This window comes from Aquarana catesbeiana, linkage group LG03, assembly GCF_042186555.1.
Source record: "Aquarana catesbeiana isolate 2022-GZ linkage group LG03, ASM4218655v1, whole genome shotgun sequence".
Lineage (NCBI taxonomy): Eukaryota > Metazoa > Chordata > Amphibia > Anura > Ranidae > Aquarana > Aquarana catesbeiana.
Genome location: NC_133326.1, coordinates 211,180,751 through 211,207,221, shown reverse-complemented (window position 1 = coordinate 211,207,221; position 26,471 = coordinate 211,180,751). Strand labels below are relative to the sequence as shown.

The 26,471-nt window shown below is 43.6% G+C and overlaps 1 protein-coding gene across 9 annotated transcripts in view; it reads left to right on the top strand.

The window, feature by feature from the left end:
• The first annotated feature begins 3,514 nt into the window (after positions 1-3,514).
• The window catches only part of MLC1 (modulator of VRAC current 1), a 198,505-nt gene continuing 175,548 nt past the window's right edge, over positions 3,515-26,471 (top strand). For 5 of the 9 annotated variants that reach the window (XR_012242839.1, XR_012242835.1, XM_073619736.1 and 2 more), the window contains exons 1-5: positions 3,515-3,647; positions 4,096-4,266; positions 8,240-8,329; positions 17,578-17,631; positions 19,255-19,356. Coding sequence is in view for 3 of the 9 variants with exons in the window: in XM_073619736.1 (XP_073475837.1) it covers positions 4,102-4,266; positions 8,240-8,329; positions 17,578-17,631; positions 19,255-19,356 (411 nt within the window). In the remaining 6 variants the exon portion in view is untranslated. The other 4 variants (XR_012242838.1, XR_012242837.1, XR_012242840.1 and 1 more) reach the window with 4 other exon arrangements.

Sequence of the window (26,471 nt, the reverse complement as noted above, 5' to 3'; positions counted from 1 at the left end):
AGTTGTCCATTTATACAATATTTCTAACACATAGAATGTACATATCAAAAATTACACCCCAAAATAGATTCTCCTACACGTGGGAGACTTTTCTGCAGCCTGGCCACATACAGAGGCACAACATGCAGGGAGCAGCATCAGGTGTTCTAGGGGCATACATTTCTCAAATCTAATTTGACTATCTATTACACTTTTGTGAGACACTGTAGTGGCATGAATGAGAACTGATGTGGCATAGATGAGCATGAATGGGGGTGGCAGAGTATGGATGGGATGGCTGAGCATGAATGAGTATGGCTGGGTATGGATGGGCTGGCTGAGTACGGCTGGGTACGGCTGAGTATTGCTGGGTATGGCTGAGTATTGCTGTTTATGGCTGGGTATGGTTGAGTATTGCTGGGTATGGCTGAGTATTGCTGGGTATGGCTGGGCATGGCTGAGTATTGCTGGGTATGTCTGAGTATGGATGGGGTGGATGGGATGGCTGAGCATGGATGGATGGATGAGTATTGCTGAGTATGGATGGCTGAACATGGATGGATGAGTATTGCTGAGTGTGGATGGCTGAGCATGGATGGATGGATGAGTATGACAGAGGGATAGCTGAGCATGGATGAATGGATGAGGCTGCAATGGGCACAGAGCAGCGCAGTGGGCACTACAGATCCAGCCCACAGCGCTGCAGCAACCAATTTCTCCCCTCTCCGCTCACACTGTACTGATCAGTACAGAGAGGTGAGAGAGGAACCGGACATGATTGCGGTTTGTTTTCAAGTGATCGCCTCGTCATTTGACAGAACGATCACGTGGTAAACGGCCCCTATCAGCGGCAATTTACCGTGATGTGCTGGGGTCACGGATACTCTCGTGTGCGCACCCCAGGGGGCGCGCGGGAGTGTGATTCTGGGAAGAAGTCATAGTTTGCCCTCCCAGAGTTATCGAGCCGCGCTGTAGCCGTCATTCGGCCATGGCGCGATTGTTAAGTGGTTAAATACGAGTATTTTGACCTTGGCTGTTCTAGTTGACCACAGTAACCAATCAGAATTATCTTTCATTTCTGTGTTGCAGTCTAAAGAATATAAGTTATGAGCTGATTGGATGCTATTGGCTACAGGATCAGCTTAGTTCTAAATACTCTTGGTTAATTCCAGCAGGAAGGGGGTGAAAATGCCCTGTATTGAAGTGGTTAAAGTGGCAGTGAGCACTTTCATTATTATCTGCCTTCAACATTTGCAAACTGGAGTGGCAGGACACTAATAAGTCAAGTGTTTCTTCTGTTGACCCTTTGAAGACTGTGTAACATAACCTGTGCCTCTAGAGTAGGGGTCTCCAAACTTTTTAAACCAAGGGCCAGTTTACTGTCTTTCAGACTTTAGAGGGTGTTACGTACCTGGTTGGTGAGCCTTACGTGTAGAGGAAGGCCTCTCGTACAGCTCCGGCTCGAGGACTACTGATGGTGAGACAGCAGCCACCGGAGCACGGTGGGGTAAGAGTGCCTAGGATCAGTCCAGACGTCTGTGCAGGTATTAGCCAGGACTTCGCATGCAGGAAGCCGGACTTGGCTGGTAGCAGGCAGATGAGGTAGCAGACAGGCTGGCAGACTTGGCTGATGACAGACTGTGGCTGCACAACAGGAAGCAGGAACCGGGAGGTGCTGTGCTGGACTGAAAGAGCTGGAGGAGCTGGAAGCAGGGTCAGGCGAGCCGGGTCGGTAACAGACAGGTAGATCAGACATGAACGGCAGGCAGAGGCATAGTCGGGTCACAGGCAGGGTTGGCAACAGATGCAGGTTAAACAGGAGCAGTAGGCAGAGACAGAGTCCATAGTTAAGCCAGGGGTCAGAGCAGGGAGCAGAGAGAGGTAGTCGGGAGCAAGCCGGATCAGTATCAGAAGTCAAACACAGGAATCAGGATTCAGATAAATGCTGTAGACCAAGCAGTAACTAGACAGCGCTGAAGCTCCGTTTAAATAGGCTGTTTGGCGCCAGTCCTGGTGACGTTTGCGCGCACGTGTTCACATATGTGCCCGTGGCTGTTCTGCTCGTTCTTTGTTGGTGTCTGCGCACATGTGTGTGTCTGGGAATGGCAGCTGTGCAATGCAGATGTCTTTCCTGACAGAGGGGCTGGATGGTGGTCAGTGGGAGTAAAAAAATATTACATAGTGCCTATTGTCAGCAGGAGGAGGAATAGTGCTCCATCATTGGTGTCAGTGGGAGGAATAGTACCCCATTGTTAATGTTAGTTGGAGGAATAGTTCCCTATTGTTGGTGTAAGTGGGAGGAATAGTGACCCATTGTTTGTGTCTGTGGGAGGAATAGAGTCCCATCATTGGTGTCAGTGGAAGGAATAGTGTCCCATCATTGGTGTCAATGGAAGGAATAGTGCTCCATTGTCAGTACCAGTGGGAGAAATAATGCCCCATTGTTGGTATCAGTGGGAGCAATAGTGTCCCATTGTTGATGTCAGTGAGAGCAATAGTGCCCCATCATTGGTGTCAGTGGGAGGAATAGTGCCCTATCATTGGTGTCAGTGGGAGGAATAGTGAACCATTATTGGTGTCAGTGGGAGGAATAGTGCCCCATCATTTGTGTCAGTGGGAGAAATAGTGCTCCATTGCCAGTGTCAGTGGAAGCAATAGTGCCCCATTGTTGGTTTCAGTGGAATGAATAGTGCCCCATTGTTGGTGTCAGTGGGAAGAATAGTGTCCCATTGTTGGTGTCAGTGGGAGGAATAGTCCCCTGTTGTTGGTGTCAGTGGAAGGAATAGTGCCCCATTGTTAGTGTCAGTGGGAAGAATAGTGTCCCATTGTTGCTGTCAGTGGGAGGAATAGTCCCCCATTGTCCCCATTGTTGGTGTCAGTGGGAGGAATGGTCCCCCATTGTTGGTGTCAGTGGGCGATATAGTGCCCCATTGTTGGTGTCAGTGGGAAGAATAGTCCCCCATTGTTGGTGTCAGTGGGAGGAATAGTCCCCCATTGTTGGTGTCAGCGGGAGGAATAGTCCCCCATTGTTGGTGTCAGTGGGCGGTATAGTGCCCCATTGTTGGTGTCAGTGGGCGGTATAGTGCCCCATTGTTGGTGTCAGTGGGAAGCATTGAAGCATTAAAAGAAATAATGTTTCAACATTTTATATCAGAGGGAGGAATAGCGCTTTATATTTGTGGGAGAAATCCCCAAGAGCCGGGTAAAGGCAGGCAAAGGGCTTCAGTTTAGAGAACACTGCTCTAGAGTAAATCAGTGTATAGAAAAGACAAGTCGCTGGATATTCAATAATGTCCCACTTTTTTAAATGAATTTATATAGAAAAATAAATGTGTGGTAGTTTATAAAGATTTCGATTATAACAAATCTAAATAGGGTAAATATGGCACAATCACTCCAAGTTTTTGTTTATCAGTACAATTTGCCCATGCAATTATAGCAATACTCAAAGTTCTTCCACGCTTTTCATTAAAATTCAAGAGGCGCTTGTGTTCTCTGGCTGAAGTACAATTTTTTTCTGCGCTTTTGTCTTTTACGTGAATAGATGCTGCTTCACAGCAGAGCTAGAGAGCAACCTCTTCAAATACATCATGATTCACTGAGCAGAATCTATCCAAGCTGCATACAACGCCCTACACTGTCTCTTTTTGATACTCATCTAAATATAGGTATGTTTCCCCATGTTTATATCTTCAAGATAAACCTGTGCCTCCTGAGCATAGTTCAGTATTTGTTCACACAAAAGTTTAGGTGGACTTTTGGGGCTTTTTCTTTCCATTATTATTTTTTTCTCTGAGAAAAGTAGGTCACGGTAAGCAAACCAAATGAAGCCATTAGCTTTACTGATTGGCTCTGCATTCAAAAGCTTGTTTCCTTTGAGTATTTTTTGCATTTAATATTCAGTATGTGTGACATCTCACAGAATTAACTTCTGCAACTGAGTGTGAGATGCAGTTTGTAATGTTGTCAATTCCTAGAACTGAATTTTAAGTTATTACATTTGCAAACTCAAAGTGTTTTTTTGTGGCATTGCTAGTATTCCTCAATGTCACAAGACAATTAGTTGAATGAAGTCAAATGTTGCCAAGTTCTAAGCATCTATGTACTTCTCTTTAGATCGGTATGACCAGAGAAGATGGATATAATGAAGAATACAGTTATGATAGGATGGCAACTTTGGAACTAGGAATTCCAGAGAGTAGGAAGTACCACGCAGATCTGAAATTGTCTGACAAGTTGCATCCATGTGTCAAGTACAAAACCTGGATGTTTTCTCTGCTGATTGGGGTAGGTATTCAAAATGACAAAATCTTGTTTAATGTGCTGTGTAAGCAACTTTAGAATCTGCCTTTGCTTTTTATGGTATATATATGTTGAATTGCTTTCAGAATTCTAATGGGCATCACCCAGTTTAACATGCTTTTAATTGAATGTGGGTGATTTAAAAAATTGTACAGAGAACAGTGGTTTAACAAAGCAATAATAGCAGTTTAATATTTTGGGACTGAGCCAGGTGGGGAAGTAGTACACATCACCGCGATCATAGGTCACATGCCTGCGAGGACAAAGTTGGGCTGTTGCACTGGGCCTTTTGTAGCCCATGGGCTTTGTAACAGCCATTTGAGTTGCTCTCCATTTATTTCCATTAATTTGGGGTATCTGCTGATTAAAACTCTCTGATACTAAAAGGTTTATGCCACGTACACACAAGCGGACTTTACGGCAGACTTTGCCCGGCGGACGGGATTTCGTCAGACAATTCGATCGTGTGTGGGCTCCAGCGGACTTTGTTTTCTCAAAAGTTGGACGGACTTAGATTTGAAACATGTTTCAAATCTATCCGACGGACTCGAGTCTGGTCGAAAAGTCTGCTCGTCTGTATGCTAGTTAGACGGACAAAAAGCCACGCTAGGGCAGCTATTGGCTACTGGTTATGAACTTCCTTATTTTAGTCCGGTCGTACGTCATCACGTACGAATTCGACGGACTTTGGTTGATCGTGTGTAGGCAAGTCCGTTCATTCAGAAAGTCCGTCGTAAAGTCCGTCGAAAAGTCCGCCGGGCAAAGTCTGCCGTAAAGTCTGCTCGTGTGTACGCAGCATTAGGTTCTGTTTCCACTACTGCAAGTTGTTGTGCGACTTGACACATGTGAAGTCGCATGACAAGTCAAAACTCATGTATTTCAATGGTCCCCGTTCTAATTGGTGCAACTCAAGTTGCAGCGACTCCCAAAAAGTCGCACTACTTTGTTCCGACTTCGGTGCGACTTGTTCTCACATGGTTTTCACCGGTCGCATGACATCGCATCACAAATCGCATTGCAGAGTTGCACTGTAAATCGCGTGACTTTGGGGTTGCAGTAGTGGAAACAGAGCCTTAACTGCTTGTTGCACAAGACGACTGTCAGCAAGTTCAGTCTCTCAGTAGCAAAGAGGTTCAGGGCTCAGGGCTCATTTACACCAGCAGCATTGGGCAACGCATGGACAAGCCTTAAAGTGTTACTAAACCCAGGACCCTGCATTCACTATATCTGGTCTCCCATAGTACACAGAGCATGGAAATGCAATTATTTTAGTAAAAATATAAACTCTTGTGACTCTCAGTTCCTGGTAATGCTTGTAGGAGGGGTTTTCATATTGCACGGAGCTGTCCTATCAGGATCCAGGACCCCTGACCCTCTGTCTGGACAATGCTGAATCGTCCTGTGCTGATCACATGCACTCTCTCGGGAAAAAAAAAAACTCTCTAGGAATACACACCAAACTCAGCATGTACATACCTCCCAACTTTTTGAGACGGGAACGAGGGACACCTATTAGCAAAAGCATATAGGCATAGGACACACCCCCTGCCACGCCCCCTTAAAGGTGGTTTATACCAAAAAAATTATTAGTTAAACCTACAAGTGCTTACCACTACTATTCCTTTATACTGGCTTTTGAAAATTAAAAATGAGGCAATTTAGAAATTGTATGTAAGTTTTAGCACTGAGAAAACTTCTTGAAAGATAAATAGTGCAATTTATATACAATTAAGTAGATCAGACCAAAATGAGGGACAATAAAGGGGGAAAGAGGGACAGAGGAATTTTGTTCCAAATCAGCGACAGCCCCTCAAAATCAGGGACAGTTGGGAGCTATGCATGTGCAGCCTGACTCCAAAGGCTCTGTCTTATCTGGACATGTTCTGGAGTCAGTGTAGGAAGGGGAGGATCTGTGCATACAGGATCAAACAGCCTTTTTACACATTGTGGAGGATTAACCCTTTAGATTCCACAGTGAGTATAACAAGCATGTTTTACTGTATATACAGACTGATTTTACTGCCGTGGGTTTAGTAACACTTTAAATCCATTGATTTCTTTTCAAACCAATGCACTACAATGGTGTACGCTAAAAAAAAAATTGCAAAGATTGTATTTTATTTTTGCATAATGTGTTATATGCTGTAGTGAGTTGCAATGCGCTGCATGGTAAACCATGGAAGCCCAAAAAAAGGGGAAAAAAATCGTTAAAAATGCAATGCAAGGCGTGTTAAAATGCATTACAGTGTGCCACGACACAATTTAAAAATGCATGTCTGTGCATGCAAACTGATCCATTATGGTGTGATCAGCCCCTGATCGACATTGTCGTACTAGCCTTATTGATGGTGTTATCTATTTCTATTTAAATTTAAGGGAGTTCTATGGTCACAACATATAATTTTATAACATCAGCATTGTAATAGTAATACAAACAGTAGTGATTATTAATGATTCAATATAAGCTTACCTGAAAAATCTTCTTTCATACTGTAATGTCATCTATATCCAACATCCAGTATTCCCTGCATGCTTTGCATTTCCCCTCTGCTGTTTACTTTGCAGTTTCTAGGGACTACATATCCCATGGTACCTTTCTGCCTTAAAGTAGTGATTCATGTACTGACTTCAGCTCCTGGAACTCCTCCTTTCAGCACCTCTGTAGTTCAAAAAGCAGACTCTGTTAATTGTGTGACACGGAAGTGCCTACTCAAAGGGCATATTGAATGCATGTCACAGAACTTAAGGAAGTAAATGTGTGTGGGGATCTTCACATAGTAAATTTTTGCAAATTTCAAAATCACTCAGATTAACCGCTTGTGGACCACCCACAATACATACACTGCAGCAGTGCGGCTGCTCTGCGCTGGATCACGTACCTAGTACGTGATCCACGCGCCGAGGTAGGGGGCGCGCTTGGCATGCCTACCGCCCCAGCTGTGCTGTGATTCACCATGTGCCAGCCGCTGATTGGTTGACGGCCCTGGCCGATCAGGTCCTATAATTACCGAAGAAGATCCCTGTTCTCTTCTGACAGCAGCAATGTGCCGTTTTTTTCTCCCTGCAAAGCAGGGAGTAAAAACTAGCACATTGCTTGCTAAAAACAGTACACAGCACACACATTAACACATGTTAGGCACACAGGTAACCCCTTGATCGCCCTAGATATTAACTTCTTTCTGGTCAGTGTCATTAGTACCGTGTCAGTGTATATTATTAGCACTGATCACTTTATTAGTGTCACTGGTGATGTCAGTGTCAGTTAGTCATTTCCCCTCCAGTGTCAGATTGTCAGTCCCACTATAAGTCGCTGATCGCCGCCATTACTAGTAGAAAAAAAATTTAATAAATTTTCTGTATATATACCATCGTTTTGTAGACACTATAACGTTCATGCAAAACAATCAATATACTGTACACTTATTGGGATTTTGTTTTTACTAAAGACATATAGCAGAATACATTTTGGCCAAAAGTTCTGAAGAAATTTTATTTTTTAAATGTTTTTATTCGATATGTTTTAGAGCAGGATGTAGAAAATATTGTTTTTTTTTCAAAAATGTCAGTCTTTTTTCATTTATATCGCAAAAAATTTAAAACCCAGTGGTCATCAAATACCACCAAAGAAAGCTCTATTTTTTGGGGAAAAAAAAGACGTTCATTTTGTTTGGGTACAGCATTGCATGACTGCGCCATTGTCAGTTAAAATAGCACAGTGCTGAATCGCAAAAAAATGGCCTGGTCATGAAGGGGGTATACCTTTTGGAGGTCAAGAGGTTAATAGGAGTAGTCTAGAAATAATTTAAATACGCTCTACCTGTGGAAATTTAATGTATAATTTTAAAATTTGACCATAGATATGCTTTAATGGGCAAATTCACCTATATATTTTACAAGTGGCATTTTTCAGAAATGCTGTTGATATTTTTTGTTTGTAAACTCTATTCTTTGATTTCAGAGTTGTCTTCTTGGAACCTCAGGATTTTCAGTTTACTTAGGAAACGTGTTCCCATCTGAAATGGACTATCTGAGATGTGCTGCTGGATCTGTAAGCATTTGCAGCATTATTTTTTTTGCTTTAAGCTTATTCATATGTTTATCATATGCATAAACTATCATTTGTAATTATTTTGCACTGAAGAAACAGGAATAACAGAAAATATCATTTTTGGTTTATTATTTTTGATTAGTGCTTAGCAGATTCTACTTGTGTCTCAGCCCACTGCTCTAATGCCGCATACACACGATCGTTTTTCTCGTCGGAAAAAGATATGACGGCTTTTCCGATGGGATTCCGCTCAAGTTTGCCTTGCATACACAGGGTCACGCAAAAGTTTTCTGAAATTATAACCGTCAAGAACGTGGTGACGTACAACACTACGACGAGCCGAGAAAATGACGTTGAATTGTTTCCGAGCATGCGTAGGGATTTTGTGCGTCGGATTTGCCACAGACGATCGCATTTTCGGATAGGAACTTTTCCCGACCGAAAAATTGAGAACATGCTCTCAATCTTTTGCTGGCTGGAATTCCGCCAGCAAAAGACCGATGGAGCATACACATGGTCGCATTTTCCGACTAAAAAGTCTCAGCTGGTCTTTTGCGGGCCGAAATTCCCACCGTGTGTACTCGGCATAACAAAATGTAATAATAGGAGAAGCCGCACTAAAATATTCCAAATCGATACAAATGGATCCTTGATTGAATATCATGACAATATGTTTCCATAGTTGAAAATGATAGGGTAGATCCTTTTCACAAAGCCACCACAGTGATTTACATCAGAAAGTGCACCATTAACTTAAGAAAAACTTGCTTACCAGATAGCAAGCAAAACCAGGCATTTGGCTATAGCCTAGCCCAGCCAAGGCCTTTACTTGCACTGAAGATCTTATGGACGATTATCCCAGGATGGATGGCTGCAATGTCTCTCACACACTGGCAACACTGTAGAGTCCGTGACTGTCTCATTCAGAAAAGGACCCAAAAAGAAAGACTTTCCTTTTCAATCTGCAGTGCTGTAATTTTCTGTAAAATGCAATGCAATATGGCTACCTGGAGGTGTTCTGTACACAGATAGCTTGTGTGATTGGCTTACTGATTTTCCCAGAAGTAGTTCACCATTCATGCTCCCCTCCAAGTGAAGGAATGGAAATAATGTCTGCTCTTACAAGATGTACCTGTTAATTGTCATTTTTATCTAACAAGTAAGGAACTGTTCTGGCACAAACAAACTATTTCCCTCACTAACAAGTGCGGCCGCGGAGTGTGCAGTATAAACTGTATGTAGCTGAGGCACTGTGTTCCAGGTGCGAGATGAGACCTTCCTTTCTCACACCCAGAACAAAATAGAGTTGGTCTGAGCGGCACTCAGCCACTGATAGGCAGCTTTGTATTCTATCAATGATTACAAAGCTTCCTCTGATTGATTGAGTCAGAAATTGTGACATCATCAGCCTGCCTCTCTGATTCAACCAATTAGAGAAGGCTTTTGTATTTATTAATAGAATACAAAGTTGCCTATGAATGGGTAGGCGCCGCTCAGACCAACACTATTTTGTTCCAGGTGTGAGATAAGAAGGTCTTGTCTTGCACCCAGAACACAGTGCTGTATACTGTATGTAGCCTCAGCTGCATACAGTTTATACAGCACACCCAGTGACCACACTTGTTAGTGAGGGAAAGTTTGTGTTGCCAGTAAACTGAAGCAGGAAATCAGCTTAAAGTACAGTTCTGTCCATAACACAATGTGCTTGATGTATTGGTGTGCATGGCGCTTTGAGCTGTGTATATTTGGGTGTTGTACATGGTACAGTGTTGTCTGTGTATTTTGGTACATATTTGTAAGGGGATGATTATAACTGAACACATGGTGCAGTGTAATGGGTATGTTTTTGCTTACTAGTTAAAATGGTTCTAAAGCTAAAATGTTTTGCAATGTTTTGCTAAAATGTTTTGACCTTAATGCATTTCCTGCATTAAGGTCAAGATTGATTTAGGACTGGCTGTACCCCCCTCCCTCTCTAAACACTTACCTCGCTCCTGGATCGATCTAGCGCTGTGCCTAGAAACTTCAGTTTTCCCTCCTCTCTCCCTCTTCACACAGGGATTGACAGGCAGGAGTGGGAATCACTGGCTCCTGCTGCTGTCAGTGAAATCCAGTGAGGAGGGAGCAGGAGGCGTGGCTGAGTTGTGCTGTGTGTGTGTCAATGGAGGCACACAACCTGACTCAGGAGCAAGCCCACAGGTATACATCCATAGGAAGCAGCTTCCTGTGGGGCTCACTGAGAAGTGAAGAAGCCTAGAATGCGAGTGGTGGACCCCAGAAGAGAAGGTTCAGGGCTGCTGGGACACTGAAAAGAGGAGGAGCCTAGAGCACCAGCGGAGGACCCCAGAAGAGGAGGTTTCGGGCTGCTCTGTGCAAAATCACCGGGCAGGTAAGTATACAATGTTTGTTATTTACAAAAAAAAAGATTTTGTAAAATCACTTTAACCACTTGCCGACCGCCTAACGCAGATATGCTGCGGCAGAAAGGCACTGCCAGGCAAAATAACGTACCGGTGCCCGAGGCGGTTGGCTTCGTTAGGGGAGCAATCCGGGCTGAGGGGGAGACCACTCATTCGTGGCCACCCCCTCGCGATCACTCCCCACGAATGAGATTCTTCCTTTGCTGCTGTATAGTACACAGCGGCAGAGGAAGTGATGTCATCGCTCCTCGGCTGGGTATTTTCCCCTCCGGCGCCGAGGAGAGAAGACATCAATGTGAGTGCACAAACACTACACACACAGTAAAACACACCAGGCACACTTTTCACCCCCCATCACCCCCTGATCACCCCCTAATCACCCCCCCCATCACAGTGACACCAAGCAGTTTTTTTTTTCTCTGATTACTGCATTGGTGTCAGTTTGTGACAGTTAGTGTGGTAGGGCAGTTAGGGTTAGCGCCTTTAGGTCTAGGGTACCCCCTAAACCCCCCCCAATAAAGTTTTAACCCCTTGATCACCCCCCGTCGCCAGTGTCACTAAGCGATCGTTTTTCTGATCGCTGTATTAGTGTCACTGGTGACGCTAGTTAGGGAGGTAAATATATAGGTTCGCCGTCAGCGTTTTATAGCATCAGGGACCCCTATATACTACCTAATAAAGGTTTTAACCCCTTGATTGCCCCCTAGTTAACCCTTTCACCAGTGATCACCGTATAAGTGTTACGGGTGACGCTGGTTAGTTAGTTTATTTTTTATAGTGTCAGGGCACCCGCCGTTTATTACCTAATAAAGGTTTAGCCCCCTGATAGCCCAGCGGTGATATAACTTAGGTTTTAGGGTCAGATAGGGTCTGTGTCGCCCTAGGCAGCGTCAGGTTAGCGCCAGTAGCGATAACACCCACGCACGTACCATACACCTCCCTTAGTGGTATAGTATCTGAACGGATCAATATCTGATCTGATCAGATTTATACTAGCGTCCCAAGCAGTTTAGGGTTCCCAAAAACGCAGTGTTAGCAGGATCAGCCCAGATGCCTGCTAGCACCTGCGTTTTGCCCCTCCGCCCAGCCCACCCAAGTGCAGTATCGATCGATCACTGTCACTTACAAAACACTAAACGCATAACTGCAGCGTTCGCAGAGTCAGGCCTGATCCCTGCGATCGCTAACAGTTTTTTTGGTAGCGTTTTGGTGAACTGGCAAGCACCAGCGGCCTAGTACACCCCGGTCGTAGTCAAACCAGCACTGCAGTAACACTTGGTGACGTGGCGAGTCCCATAAGTGCAGTTCAAGTTGGTGAGGTGGCAAGCACCAGTAGTGTCCCGCTGCCACCAAGAAGAAGACAAACACAGGCCCATCGTGCCCATAATGCCCTTCCTGCTGCATTCGCCAATCCTAATTGGGAACCCACCACTTCTGCAGCACCCGCACTTCCCCCATTCACATCCCCAACCAAATGCAGTCGGCTGCATGAGAGGCATTTTCTTTATGTCCTCCCGAGTACCCCTACCCAACGAACCCCCCAAAAAAGATGTCGTGTCTGTAGCAATCGCGGATATAGGCGTGACACCCGCTATTATTGTCCCTCCTGTCCTGACAATCCTGGTCTTTGCATTGGTGAATGTTTTTAACGCTACTATACACTAGTTGAGTATTAGCGTAGAGTACAGCATTGCACAGACTAGGCACACTTTGACAGGGTCTCCCAAGATGCCATTGCATTTTGAGAGACCCGAACCTGGAACCGGTTACAGTTATAAAAGTTACAGTTACAAAAAAAAGTGTAAAAAAAAAAAAAACACAAAAAAATATAAAGTAAAAAAAAACTAAAATAGTTGTCGTTTTATTGTTCTCTCTCTCTCTCTATTCTCTCTCTATTGTTCTGCTCTTTTTTACTGTATTCTATTCTGCAATGTTTTATTGTTATTATGTTTTATCATGTTTGCTTTTCAGGTATGCAATTTTTATACTTTATATACTGTTTACTGTGTTTTATTGTTAACCATTTTTTTGTTTTCAGGTATGCCATTCAGCTGCAGCGCAGATTTATTTATCTTGACAGCGACAGCGTTTGCTCCCACGATATATAAAGCCGTGACTCCAGCGTAGGTGATATATGCCGAAGCATGGGGGCAGCAGGGGTGGAGGAGCGATTTGCTGCTAACTTTTGGGGCGAATGCCCCCATGCTTCGGCATATATAAATGGTGCATGTATGCCCATCATTAGAAGTGAGTGGATGAAGGGAGGTATTCTAATGGTGGGCATACCCACCAAACAATCTCTTTTTTTCGTTCAGCCCACAGGCTGCATGAAAAAAAAAAGATTGCAATATATATGCCCAACAAGGACTAGCAACATACTGGTATGTTGCTGGACTTTGAGTGGTTATACCAGAATGATGCCTGTAGGTTTAGGTATCATCTTGGTATCATTCTTTTCAGCCAGCGGTCAGCTTTCATGTAAAAGCAATCCTAGCGGCTAATTGGCCTCTAGACTGCTTTTACAAGCAGTGGGAGGGAATGTCCCCCCCTCCCAGAGTCTTCCATGTTTTTCTCTGGCTCTCCTATCCCAACAGGGAACCTGAGAATGCAGCCGGTGATTCCGCCAGCTGACCATAGAGCTGATCAGAGACCAGAATGACTCCAATCATCTCTATGGCCTAAGAAACCGGAATCTACAAGCATTTCATGACTTAGATTTCGCCGGATGTAAACAGCGCCATTGGGAAAGCCTTTTATCACACTGATCTTGGTGTGGTCAGATGTTTTGAGGGCAGAGGAGAGATCTAGGGTCTAATAGACCACATTTTTTTCAAAAAAGAGTACCTGTCACTACCTATTGCTATCATAGGGGATATTTACATTCCCTGACATAACAATAAAAATGATAAAAAAAAAAAAAAAAAATGAAAGGAACAGTTTAAAAATAAGATAAAAATGCAAAAAAAATAATAAAGAAAAAAAAAAAAAAAGCACCCCTGTCCCCCCCTGCTCTCGCGCAAAGGCGAACGCAAGCATTGGTCTGGTGTCAAATGTAAACAGCAATTGCACCATGCATGTGAGGTATCACCGCGAAGGTCAGATCGAGGGCAGTAATTTTAGCAGTAGACCTCCTCTGTAAATCTAAAGTGGTAACCTGTAAAGGCTTTTAAAGGCTTTTAAAAATGTATGTAGTTTGTCGCCACTGCACGTTTGTGCGCAATTTTAAAGTATGTCATGTTTAGTATGCATGTTCTCGGCCTAAGGTCATCTTTTTTATTCCATCAAACATTTGGGCAATATAGTGTGTTTTATTGCATTAAAGTTAAAAAAAAGTGTGTTTTTTCCCCAAAAATGCGTTTGAAAAATCGCTGTGCAAATACTGTGTGAAAAAAAAAATGAAACACTCACCATTTTAATCTGTAGGGTCTTTGCTTTAAAAATATATATAATGTTTGGGGATTCAAAGTAATTTTGTTGCAAAAAAAATAATTTTTTTTTCATGTAAACAAATAGTGTCAGAAGGGGCTTTATCTTCAAGTGGTTAGAAGAGTGGGTGATGTGTGACATAAGCTTCTAAATGTTGTGCATAAAATGCCAAGACAGTTCAAACCCCCCCAAATGACCCCATTTTGGAAAGTAGACACCCCAAGCTATTTGCTGAGAGGCATGTCGAGTCCATGGAATATTTTATATTGTGACACAAGTTGCAGGAAAAAGACAATTTTTTTTTTTTTTTTTTGCACAAAGTTGTCACTAAATGATATATTGCCCAAACATGCCATGGGAATATGTGAAATTACACCCCAAAATACATTCTGTTGCTTCTCCTGAGTACGGGGATACCACATGTGTGAGACTTGGGAGCCTAGCCGCAAACGGGATCCCAAAAACCAAGCACCGCCTTCAGGGTTTCTAAGGGTGTAAATTTTTGATTTCACTCCTCACTGCCTATCACAATTTCGGAGGCTATGGAATGCCCAGATGCAACAACCCCCCCCCCCCCCCCAAATGACCCCATTTTGTAAAGTAGACACCCCAAGCTATTTGCTGAGAGGTATGGTGAGTATTCTGCAAACCTCGCTTTTTGTCACAAAGTTTTGAAAATTGAAAAAAGAAAAAAAAAATACATTTTTCTTTTCTTTCTTCATTTTCAAAAACAAATGAGAGCTGCAAAATACTCACCATGCCTCTCAGCAAATAGCTTGGGGTGTCTACTTTCCAAAATGGGGTCATTTGGGGGGGTTTGTGCCATCTTGGCATTTTATGGCCTTAGAAACTGTGATAGGTAGTGAGGAGTGAAATCAAAAATTTACGTCCTTAGAAATTCTGAAGGCGGTGCTTGGTTTTTGGGGCCCCGTACGCAGCTAGGCTCCCAAAAAGTCCCACACATGTGGTATCCCCATACTCAGGAGAAGCAGCAGAATGTATTTTGGGGTGTAATTCCACATATGCCCATGGCATGTTTAAGCAATATATCATTTAGTGACAACTTTGTGCAAAAAAAAAAGTTTGTCATTTTCCCGCAACTTGTGGCAAAATATTAAATATTCCATGGACTCAACATGCCTCTCAGCAAATAGCTTGGGGTGTCTACTTTCCATTTGGGTCATTTGGGGGGTTGAACTGTCCTGGCATTTTATGGCCTTCAAAACTGTGATAGGTAGTGAGGAGTGAAATCAAAACTTTACGCCCTTAGAAATCCTGAAGGCGGTGCTTGGTTTTCGGGGCCCCGTACGTGGCTAGGCTCCCAAAAAGTCCCACACATGTGGTATCCCCATACTCAGAAGAAGCAGCTAAATGTATTTTGGGGTGCAATTCCACATATGCCCATGGCCTGTGTGAGCAATATATCATTTAGTGACAACTTTTTGTAAATTTTTTTTTTGTCATTATTCAATCACTTGGGACAAAAAAATAAATATTCGATGGGCTCAACATGCCTCTCAGCAATTTCCTTTGGGTGTCTACTTTCCAAAATGGGGTCATTTGGGGGGGTTTTGTACTGCCCTGCCATTTTAACACCTCAAGAAATGAGATAGGCAATCATAAACTAAAAGCTGTGTAAATTCCAGAAAATGTACCCTAGTTTGTAGACGCTATAACTTTTGCGCAAACCAATAAATATATGCTTATTGACATTTTTTGTACCAAAGACATGTGGCTGAATACATTTTGGACTAAATGTATGACTAAAATTGAGTTTATTGTATTTTTTTTATAACAAAAAGTAGAAAATATCGTTTTTTTTTTTAATTTTCAGTCTTTTTCCGTTTATAGCGCAGAAAATAAAAACCGCAGAGGTGATCGAAAAGCATCAAAAGAAAGCTCTATTTGTGGGAACAAAAGGACGCAAACTTCGTTTGGGTACAGCATTGCATGACCGCGCAATTGGCAGTTAAAGCGACGCAGTGCCAAATTGTAAAAAGTGCTCTGGTCAGGAAGGGGGGTAAATCCTTCCGGGCCTGAAGTGGTTAACTACTTTCTGACCGTTGCATGCCGATATACGTCAGCACAATGGCAGCGGTGGGCAAATGGGCATACCTGTATGTCCCCTTTAATTGGCGGAGCTAGCAGGCGCGTCCGACGCGTACAGCGTGACCGTGCCCACATCGAGTCCGCCGGTCTCCCGGCGATTGTGTCATGGAGTCGCAGAATGGGGAAATGCCTATGTAAACAAGGTATTTCCCTGTTCTGCTTTGTGACATGACAGAGATCACTGCTCCCTGTTATCGAGAGCAGTGATCACTGTCATGTGAGTTGAAGCCCATCCCCCCCACAGTTAGAATCACTCCCTAGAACACACTTAACCCCTTCATCGCCCCCTAGTGTTTAAACCCTTCCCTGCCAGTGTCATTTACACAGTAATCAGTGCATTTTTATAGTACTGATCGCTGTATAAGTGACAATGGTCCCAAAATAGTGTCAAAAGTGTCCGATGTGTCCGCCACAATGTCGCAGTCATGATTAAAAAAAACGCAAATCGCCGCTATTACTAATAAAAAAAAATAATAATTAAAATGCCATAAAACTATTCCCTATTTTGTAGACACTATAACTTTTGAGCAAACCAATCAATATACGCTTATTGCGTTTTTTTTTTTTTTACCAAAAATATTTAGAAGAATACATATCAGCCTAAATTAAGGGAAAAAATTTGTTTTTTTATATATTTTTGGGGGATATTTAATATAGCAAAAAGTAAAAATATTGCTTTTTTTTCAAAATTGTCGCTCTTTTTTTTGTTTATAGTGCAAAAAAATAAAAACCGCAGGAGGTGATCAAATATCACCAAAAGAAAGCTCTATTGTGGGAAAAAAATTTTGTTTGGGTGCAACATCGCACAACCGCGCAATTGTCAATTAAAGCGACGCAGTGTCGAATCGCAAAAAGTGCTCTGGTTCTGGTCAGTAAGGGGTAAAAACTTCCAGGGCTAAAGCGGTTAAGATGATTCCATTACACCTTATTTGAACTGTTTTTCCCTGTATTGATCCCCCTGACGGAACAGCTTTTGAAGCAGAGGTGGATCACATGCTGAGCAGGGGTGTTGCTTGTATTCCTTCGGTATCCAGCATCCTTTGAGGCAGTCATAACCTAACAGTATAGTTACAAATTTATTGGCTGGTATTTGGCTTGCTGGCTCAATGTCTGCTTTAATTATTATTATTATTATTATTATTATTATTATTATTATTAATAATAATACAATAATAGAGTGCTTGTACATTTCTCATACTGTCCTTTGTTGAGATTTCTAATCCAGTGTCAATATATTAGTTATTTTATTATCATGGTTAAAAAGGCTGTTGTAATTGTTTGTTTTGTTTACAGTGTATACCTTCAGCTGTTGTAAGTTTTGCAGTGTTGAAGAACAAAGAGAATGTGGTAAGTTCTTCTGAATAATAAAAGGCACATTTGTAATGTTTAACCCAATTAGGCCCCTTTCACACTGGGGCGGTAGGGGGCGTCGGTGGTAAAACAGCGCTATATTTAGCGCTGTTTTACCGCGGTATTCGGCCGCTATCGATGCGGTTTTAACCCCCCGCTGTCGGCCGAAAAAGGGTTAAAACCCCTCATATAGCGCGGCTATAGCCGCGGTATTACTGCGGTATAGCCGCGCTGTCCCATTGATTTCAATCGGCAGGAGCGGTTTAGGAGCGGTGAATACACCGCTCCTTCACCGCTCCAAAGAAGCGGCTGACAAGAGATTTTTTCTTCTCCTGCCAGCGCACCGCTTCAGTGTGAAAGCCCTCGGGCTTTCACACTGAACAAACAGCGGAGGCTGTTTAGGGGCTGTTTGCAGTCGCTATTTTTAGCGCAATAACGCCTGCAAACCGCCCCAGTGTGAAAGGGGTCTTAGTGATGATCTAAGCACCCATAAGGTAGAAAATGAAAATAAATATTTTTTAAATGATTATATTCTTTTGATCTGCTATCATTGAATGCTAGATAGTTTTAACATAAAACCACAATGATTAATGCTTTCATGCATTCTAGTTGCTGAAGTTGCTGTGTGGGTACTGACATGACATACAAGATCTGTTGATGGATTCCTGCATTTATCTAATGGGAAAGATAACCTAGGAATAAATCCTATTCCAAACAAAAAAAAACAAGTTTATTTTTTTAAGTATGGAATCACTTTTAACAAAAATGGGCCATTTGCCTTCTTAATTAGCTATTTGCACAGATATTGGGAAAATGACCTGATATTGCTATAAGTCTATTCATAGAGTAGCTTTAAGGGTCTCTTCAAAGAAAGTTTTGACCCATGTCAAGTTCTCATAATACAGAAGGTCTAAATATGTGCCCCAATCAGCGGTAGGAGTTGTAGAATTGTGGCCCAAAATTTTGGAAGTCTGATGCCGTGTACACACGAGCTGACCTTTCGACGGACTGGGTCCGGCGGACCGGACTCCGTCGGACAATTCGACCGTGTGTGGGCTCCAGCTGACTTTTTTTTCCCAAAAGTTAGACGGTCCTAGAAATAAAAGATGTTTCAAATCTTTCCGATGGACTTGAGTCCGGTCGAAAAGTCCGCTCGTCTGTATGCTAAGGCAGCTATTGGCTACTGGCTATGAACTTCCTTATTTTAGTCCGGTCGTACGTCATCACGTACAGATCCGTCGGACTTTGGTTGATCGTGTGTAGGCAAATCCATTCGTTCGAAAGTCCGTCGGAAAGTCCGTCGGAAAGTCCGTCGAAAAGTCAGTCGAAAAGTCCGCCGGACCTAGTCCGTCGAAAAGTCCGCCTGTGTGTACGCGGCATTAAAGTCACCAGACATATAGGTTAATTAATTTAGATAATTGTGTCCATAATATTTCATGATATACAGCAGCACAAGTGAGAATGATTTTGCTGGACAGATAATAATAAAAAGCTAGAAGCAAAAACGTTGTTTGATGCTCATTTTGGCCTCTGTTTAGCCATCTCCTATCTACCATCTAATCTACCATCTTATTGCTGTGTGTGACCTTCTCTAATTTCATCATTTGTATATCTTTTCAGATCTCTCATTTTCAGATATTACATGTATCAACATTTTCTATTACCACTACCTGCCTAATATGGTTTGGCTGCAAGTTAGCAATTAACCCAACAGCAATTAATGTAAGTAGCAAATTTGATTTAAACTTGCTTGCAAAAAATATTGAATTAGTTCTTAGGCTTGAATTATAGTAAACTTATGCCCCGTACACACGGTCGGATTTTCCGACGGAAAATGTTAGATGGGAGCCTTTTGGCTGAAATTCCGACTGTGTGTAGGCTCCATCGGACAATTTCCATCGGAATTTCTGTCGCACAAAATTTAAGATCTGGTTCTCAAATTTTCCGACAACATCATCCGTTGTCGTAAATTCCGATCGTGTGTACACAATTCCGACGCACAAAGTGCCACGCATGCTCAAAATCAAGCAGAAGAGCCACACTGGCTATTGAACTTCATTTTTCTCAGCTCGGCGTACGTGTTGTACCTCACCGCGTTCTTGACGTTTGGAATTTCCGACCAACTTTGTGTGGCCGTGTGTATACAAGACAAGTTTGAGCCAACATCCGTTGGAAAAAAAACATGGCTTTTGTTGTCCGAATGTCCGATCGTGTGTACGAGGCATTACAAGTACATGTGAAAACGTATATTGCTGCTTGCCCCTTCAGATATAACCAAGTCCAATGAACACTATTCTATTTGGGCATACAAATTGAAATCACTAGATCCCTTTCACACTGAGGCGCTCTTCAGGTGCTTTCACACTAAAAAAAGCACCTGAAAAGCTCTTGAAAACTGCTTCCCATTAATATCAATGGATGCTTTCACACTGGGGCAGTGCGCTGGCGGGGCGGGGAAAAAAGTCCTGCAAGCAGCATGTTTGGAGTGCTTAAAAAAGCGCACCTGAAAAACGCCCCTGTCCATTGAAATGAATGGGAAGCGCTTCAAAAGCACCTAAAAAATGCACAAAAAGTACTTCAAAATCGCCGCAAAACGGTTCTTTTGAGTCACGTGACCATAAAAAAAAGCTTGCCGCCAATGCCGCAAAATAGCTTTTAAAGCGCCGCAAAAACTCCCAATGTTTTATAGCCGTTTTTTGAGCACCTCACTGTGAAAGGGGTCTAAAATGATCTTAACAAAAGGACAAGCAATGTCACTAAAATCAAGGAAAAATCGGGTAACACTTTCTGTAACAGAAATTAGAAAAGGTACAATTTAAACACTTTTAACACAGCAACGGCACCATTGGCCATTGGTCCATTTAATAGACATTGTAATGGCGCTAAATCTGATTATGTATCAGTTGTTTTTCTCCTCTGATATTCAAGGATAGCAACTAAAGAGAAGGCTCTTTCTATTTGAAACTGGAAACAAAAACAACAACTGCAGACACATAATAAAAGAAAAAGCCAACTGCATGGCTACCCTTGGTGATTGTTTCTCCCTTTGGAACAGGATAATGCTGCAGCATGACTTCTCTTTTTCACTTTTACTGGTTTGGCAGTTTTTCTGTAATCAGCAGTGCACATCATTGACAAATTAGGTATATACAGCAGAAGCTATGGGGATTTGGTTAATTGTGCTTGTCTATACTCCCACCCATGATTGTGGCTTAAGCTCTATTTACACCATTTGGGGTGTTAAGGCAACTGGCAATACCTTGTTTCCAGTAAAGTAAGCCAGTTTGTGGACCTCCAGATCAGCATATGTCCAAGCACATGCTTCAAACTAGAAACATGTTAACCACCTCAGCCCTGGAAGGTTTTACCCCCTTCATGCCCGGGCCATTTTTTTGCTATATAGCACTGAACTACTTTAACTGGTAATTGCACAGTCATGAAATTCTGTACCCAAACACAATTTATATAATTTTTTTCACATACATAGAGCTTTCTTCTGGTGGTATTTAATCACCACTGCAGTTTTATTTAAATTATAAACGAAAAAAGACCAAACATTTTGAAGAAAAAACTAACAATATTTTTTACTTTTTGCTATAAAACATCCCCAATAAAAAAATAAGGTAAAAAAAAAAATCTCCAAAGCATATATTAATTGGTTTGCATGAAAGTTATAGCATCTACAAACGATGGTATATATACAGGAATTTTTTAACTTTTTTAATACTAGTAATAGCGGTGATCAGTCACTTATAGTAGGACTGTGATAGTGCGGTGGACAATCTGACACTAACTGACACTGGGGGAGAACTGACTAACTGACACTGACATCACCAGTGACACTAATACAGTGATCAGTGCTAATAATATATACACTGTCACTGTACTAATGGCACTGGCTGGGAAGGGGTTAACATTTAGAGGCAATCAAAGGGTTAACTGTGTGCCTAACAATGTTTACTGTGTGCACTGTGTGCTATTTTTACTAAGCAATGTGCCAGGTTTTTACTCCCTGATTTGCAATTATCAATAGGTAGCTGTAGATTGCCATTTCCAAAGGTGCTTTTGTTTTTTTTAATGAAAAGGATGAAGTTCCTCTTTAATTAGAATTTTCAAGCCAATCCTCTTAATGGCTTCCTACAGTTTGTTCACCATAGCAGCTTTAGAGCTTGTTTAGCAGTGGTATGCTTGTGCTATGGAAATGTATGCAAGGTTCTCTAACAGCTATTTTACATCTAAATATTTCTCTACCATTCTGATGAGTTGCATGGCTTTAAGCAAACCCTTCACATGTGGTTACTGACTAAGCCAGATTGACTTTAATAAGAAATAGAGTGAAAACTATAGGAGCAGAGCATTCTATACCTTTTGGATTGGGTCATGTTGGAGGGTCTGGCATGCATAAGCTATTATAAAGGTCATTATATTAAGTTGAAATTTCCCCCCTTCTCTCTGGTATTTATTTCTGCCTTTATTGTTTGGGTATGGATGTAATGTTGCCACTAACTCATTACCTTTAAGCCTAGTACACATGGTCCAAATTTCGAGCAGCATCGGCTGGTTCAATAGATACCGGCTGACATTTGGCCCGTGTGTACTGCAGTCGGTCTGATAAAAGCCGGCTGTTAGGGGCATGACTGAAAACGGTCTGCCGATCGGCTCCCGATCACCACTCTCAGCCAATGGCTTCTCACTGTCAGAACACAATAGAACAGCAGGGGAGATTACTGTACTAACGTCAGACAGTTAGTACAGCGGCTCCTCGTGAGCTGTCAGTTTTTTTTTTGTTCAGCCCTGTTGGGTTGAATGAAAAAAGGACTACTAGTGTGTACCAGGCTTAAGTTATTCTCACTCATGGAGTTATGTTAGAGGGTGTGGCTAGTGTAGACTCCATGATCTCCATTGTAAGTTGGAATTGCCCCTTCTACTCAAGCATTTTACTCCTACTTTTATTGTTTAAGTATGGGGTGATATTGACTACTGTCACGCTAGGCTCTTTCCGCTGAAAAATTACTAGGATGACATCCACAATATCACTTGTTCAGTGTTTTACCACCCAGTGGACATACTATATCTGGTAAAGAAGCATTCCCAAAGGTGAAGCGCTGTAATACTCTGTAGGTATCTGCTTCGCAGAGATTTGTTTTCACTTTGAAATGAAGGACTTTATTTCTGTTAATCAGTGTAAAAAAATTAAACCCACTGTGGTTCAGTGTTCTGGAACTATAAAATATGATAACGTTGAAGGAGTAAATATTGCACTATATTATATAGTGTAGTATACTATATGCATGACAGGGCATCATCTGGTCTCTGCATATCCTGTGAGTTACAAGCCCAGGCATAATATTGTACAGTATGTCCAGTTATGTCCTTTTTTTGGATCTTCTAGTATTAAAAGTTTCAGGCCTGAGTATTGGCAGACACATTCAGTTTAAATGGCATATTGAAAGTGGCTAAAACATGATGCAGGTAATCTAGGTATGTTTGCCAGGGAAACATTGTCTATCAGGTGATTGTATCCTTTGGCATGTTTCATTATGAACAGTGTCTCAGTCTAGAATAATTGAAGCAGACATATTTGCCTTTTTGATAGGAGTCTCATATGGGCTATAATTTAGGGTTCTCCTTGCCAGGCAGATTGTATTCAGAGTTTGATATAGGTGACATATTGAGTAGTGCACTATGTTGGCAATAAAATAAAGAAAGCATTTCTGATCTTTAAGATGATTGATTGAAATATTCCCACAGTATGTCCAATGTAGAGTAGGTGCTCTGAATCTTGCAAATGTTTACCATATTGAGAGGGGTTTTTTTTCGCAGGGACTCAGTTTTTTACAGGTGAAATAGATACTACTGACCTTTTTTGATGTACCTGGCATGTGTAAAGTGACTTTATGTTCTTAGCAAGGATGTACTATGTGTCTCTGCCCTTTGGTATTGTTGAAATTTTGAGCAGTGGCATGGTATGTGTATTTTTTTAAAGATAAGACAAGTGCTTTATGCATTTGATATGACTGACATATCCTAAGTGACTCACTATCTGGCCAAAGCAGAACAGGTGCGTCTAGTGTTTGGTACATGTGCCTTACTGAACAGTAACCCAATTATTTTTTCAAATATAAAGCAGACACTTCAGGTCTTTTGCTATATACATTTGAGCAGTGATCTTTCTCGTAAAACTTTTGCGATAGTTAACAATGAACAAGTAGACCATGTGGGTTTATTAAATGAAAAATAGGTACCCGAGGTCTGTGCTTAACATGTTGCTTACTATCTGGATAAGGCACTATCCTTTTACATGTAATGCCGCGTACACACGGTCGGACTTTCCGGCATACTTGGTCCGGCGGACCAGAGTGTGCCGGACAATCCGCCCGTGTGTGGGCGGCGGCGGACTTTTCCGGCGGACTTCTTCCCAAAAGCCCGCCGGACCTAGATTTCAAACATGTTTGAAATCTTTCCGTCGGACTCAGTTTCGGGCGGAAAGTCCGCTCGTGTGTGTGCTGGTCCGACGGAAAGCCCGCTCGTGTGTAGGCTGGTCCGACAGACCAAATACGACACGAGGGGATGGTATTGCATCTCGCGCTCGCTGCAATAGGAAAAACAAATCTTCCTATTGCGGCGAGCGCGGGGCATACCAGGCCCTTAGGTCTGGTATGGATTATAAAGGGGAACCCCGCTACGCCGAAAAAACGGCGTGGGGTCCCCCTAAAATCCATACCAGACCCCGATCCGAGCACGCAGCCTGGCCGGTCAGGAAAGGGGGTGGGGACGAGCGAGCGCCCCCCCCTCCTGAACCGTACCAGGCCGCATGCCCTCAACATGGGGGGTGGGTGCTTTGGGGGAGGGGGGCGCCCTGCGCCCCCCCCCCAAAGCACCTTGTCCCCATGTTGATGAGGACAAGGGCCTCTTCCCGACAACCCTGGCCGTTGGTTGTCGGGGTCTGCGGGCGGGGGCTTATCGGAATCTGGGAGCCCCCTTTAATAAGGGGGCCCCCAGATCCCGGCCCCCCACCCTATGTAAATGAGTATGGGGTACATGGTACCCCTACCCATTTACCTAGGAAAAAAGTGTAAGTAATAAAACACACTACACAGGTTTTTAAAATATTTTATTAAACAGCTCCGGGGGGGGGATCTTCCTCCGGCTTCGGGGGTCTTCTTCCGGCTTCGGGGGTCCCTCCGCTTCATCTTCTCCCGGCGTCCGGTTGGTTCTTCTCCGCTCTCCGGCCTCTTCTCCAGGTGTCGCAGGTCTTCGGCCGGCCCCTCCGCTCTCTTCATGTAGCTCTATTGCGAGCGGAGGTCCGGACTTCTGGGCTTCTTGGCTTCTTGGCTTCTTGGCTTGGCTTGGCTTCTCTTCTCTTCCCCCAGATGTTGACACGACGCTCTCTCCGGCTGGACTGGTTTCTGAGGGCTGCGTTGTGACTTATATAGGCGGAGACCCCGCCCCCATATGATGTCACAGTCCCTGGGCATGCTGGGACTGTGACGTTTTAGGGGGCGTGGTCGACCACGCCCCCCGACCACGCCCCCTAAAACGTCACAGTCCCAGCATGCCCAGGGACTGTGACATCATATGGGGGCGGGGTCTCCGCCTATATAAGTCACAACGCAGCCCTCAGAAACCAGTCCAGCCGGAGAGAGCGTCGTGTCAACATCTGGGGGAAGAGAAGAGAAGCCAAGCCAAGCCAAGAAGCCAAGAAGCCAAGAAGCCCAGAAGTCCGGACCTCCGCTCGCAATAGAGCTACATGAAGAGAGCGGAGGGGCCGGCCGAAGACCTGCGACACCTGGAGAAGAGGCCGGAGAGCGGAGAAGAACCAACCGGACGCCGGGAGAAGATGAAGCGGAGGGACCCCCGAAGCCGGAAGAAGACCCCCGAAGCCGGAGGAAGATCCCCCCCCCGGAGCTGTTTAATAAAATATTTTAAAAACCTGTGTAGTGTGTTTTATTACTTACACTTTTTTCCTAGGTAAATGGGTAGGGGTACCATGTACCCCATACTCATTTACATAGGGTGGGGGGCCGGGATCTGGGGGCCCCCTTATTAAAGGGGGCTCCCAGATTCCGATAAGCCCCCGCCCGCAGACCCCGACAACCAACGGCCAGGGTTGTCGGGAAGAGGCCCTTGTCCTCATCAACATGGGGACAAGGTGCTTTGGGGGGGGGGGCGCAGGGCGCCCCCCTCCCCCAAAGCACCCACCCCCCATGTTGAGGGCATGCGGCCTGGTACGTTTCAGGAGGGGGGGGGGGCGCTCGCTCGTCCCCACCCCCTTTCCTGACCGGCCAGGCTGCGTGCTCGGATCGGGGTCTGGTATGGATTTTAGGGGGACCCCACGCCGTTTTTTCGGCGTAGCGGGGTTCCCCTTTATAATCCATACCAGACCTAAGGGCCTGGTATGCCCCGCGACGGGGCTCGCAAGGTGTCAATCTAGCCGATAAAAGCGGCAAGATTGACATCCTTTTCTAGTCCCGTCGCACCTGAGTCACGTTCAAAATGAACGGACTTGTCCGTGTGTGGGCAAGTCCGTTCATTCTGAAAGTCCGCCGGAACTCCGGCGAAAGTCCGTCGGAAAGACGGGCGGACTTAGCCCGCCGGAAAATCCCGGCGTGTGTGGGCAAGTCCGTTCGTTTTAAAGTCCGGCGCACCTGGCGGACAAAGTCCGTCGGAAAGTGTGCCGGACCAAGTAGGATAGAAAGTCCGCTCGTGTGTACGCGGCATTAGTCATCATAATCATTAAAGTGTTACTAAACCCACAACAGTAAAATCAGTCTGTATATGCAGTAAAGCATGCGTGTTCTACTCACTGTGGAACCTAAGGGGTTAATCCTCCGCAT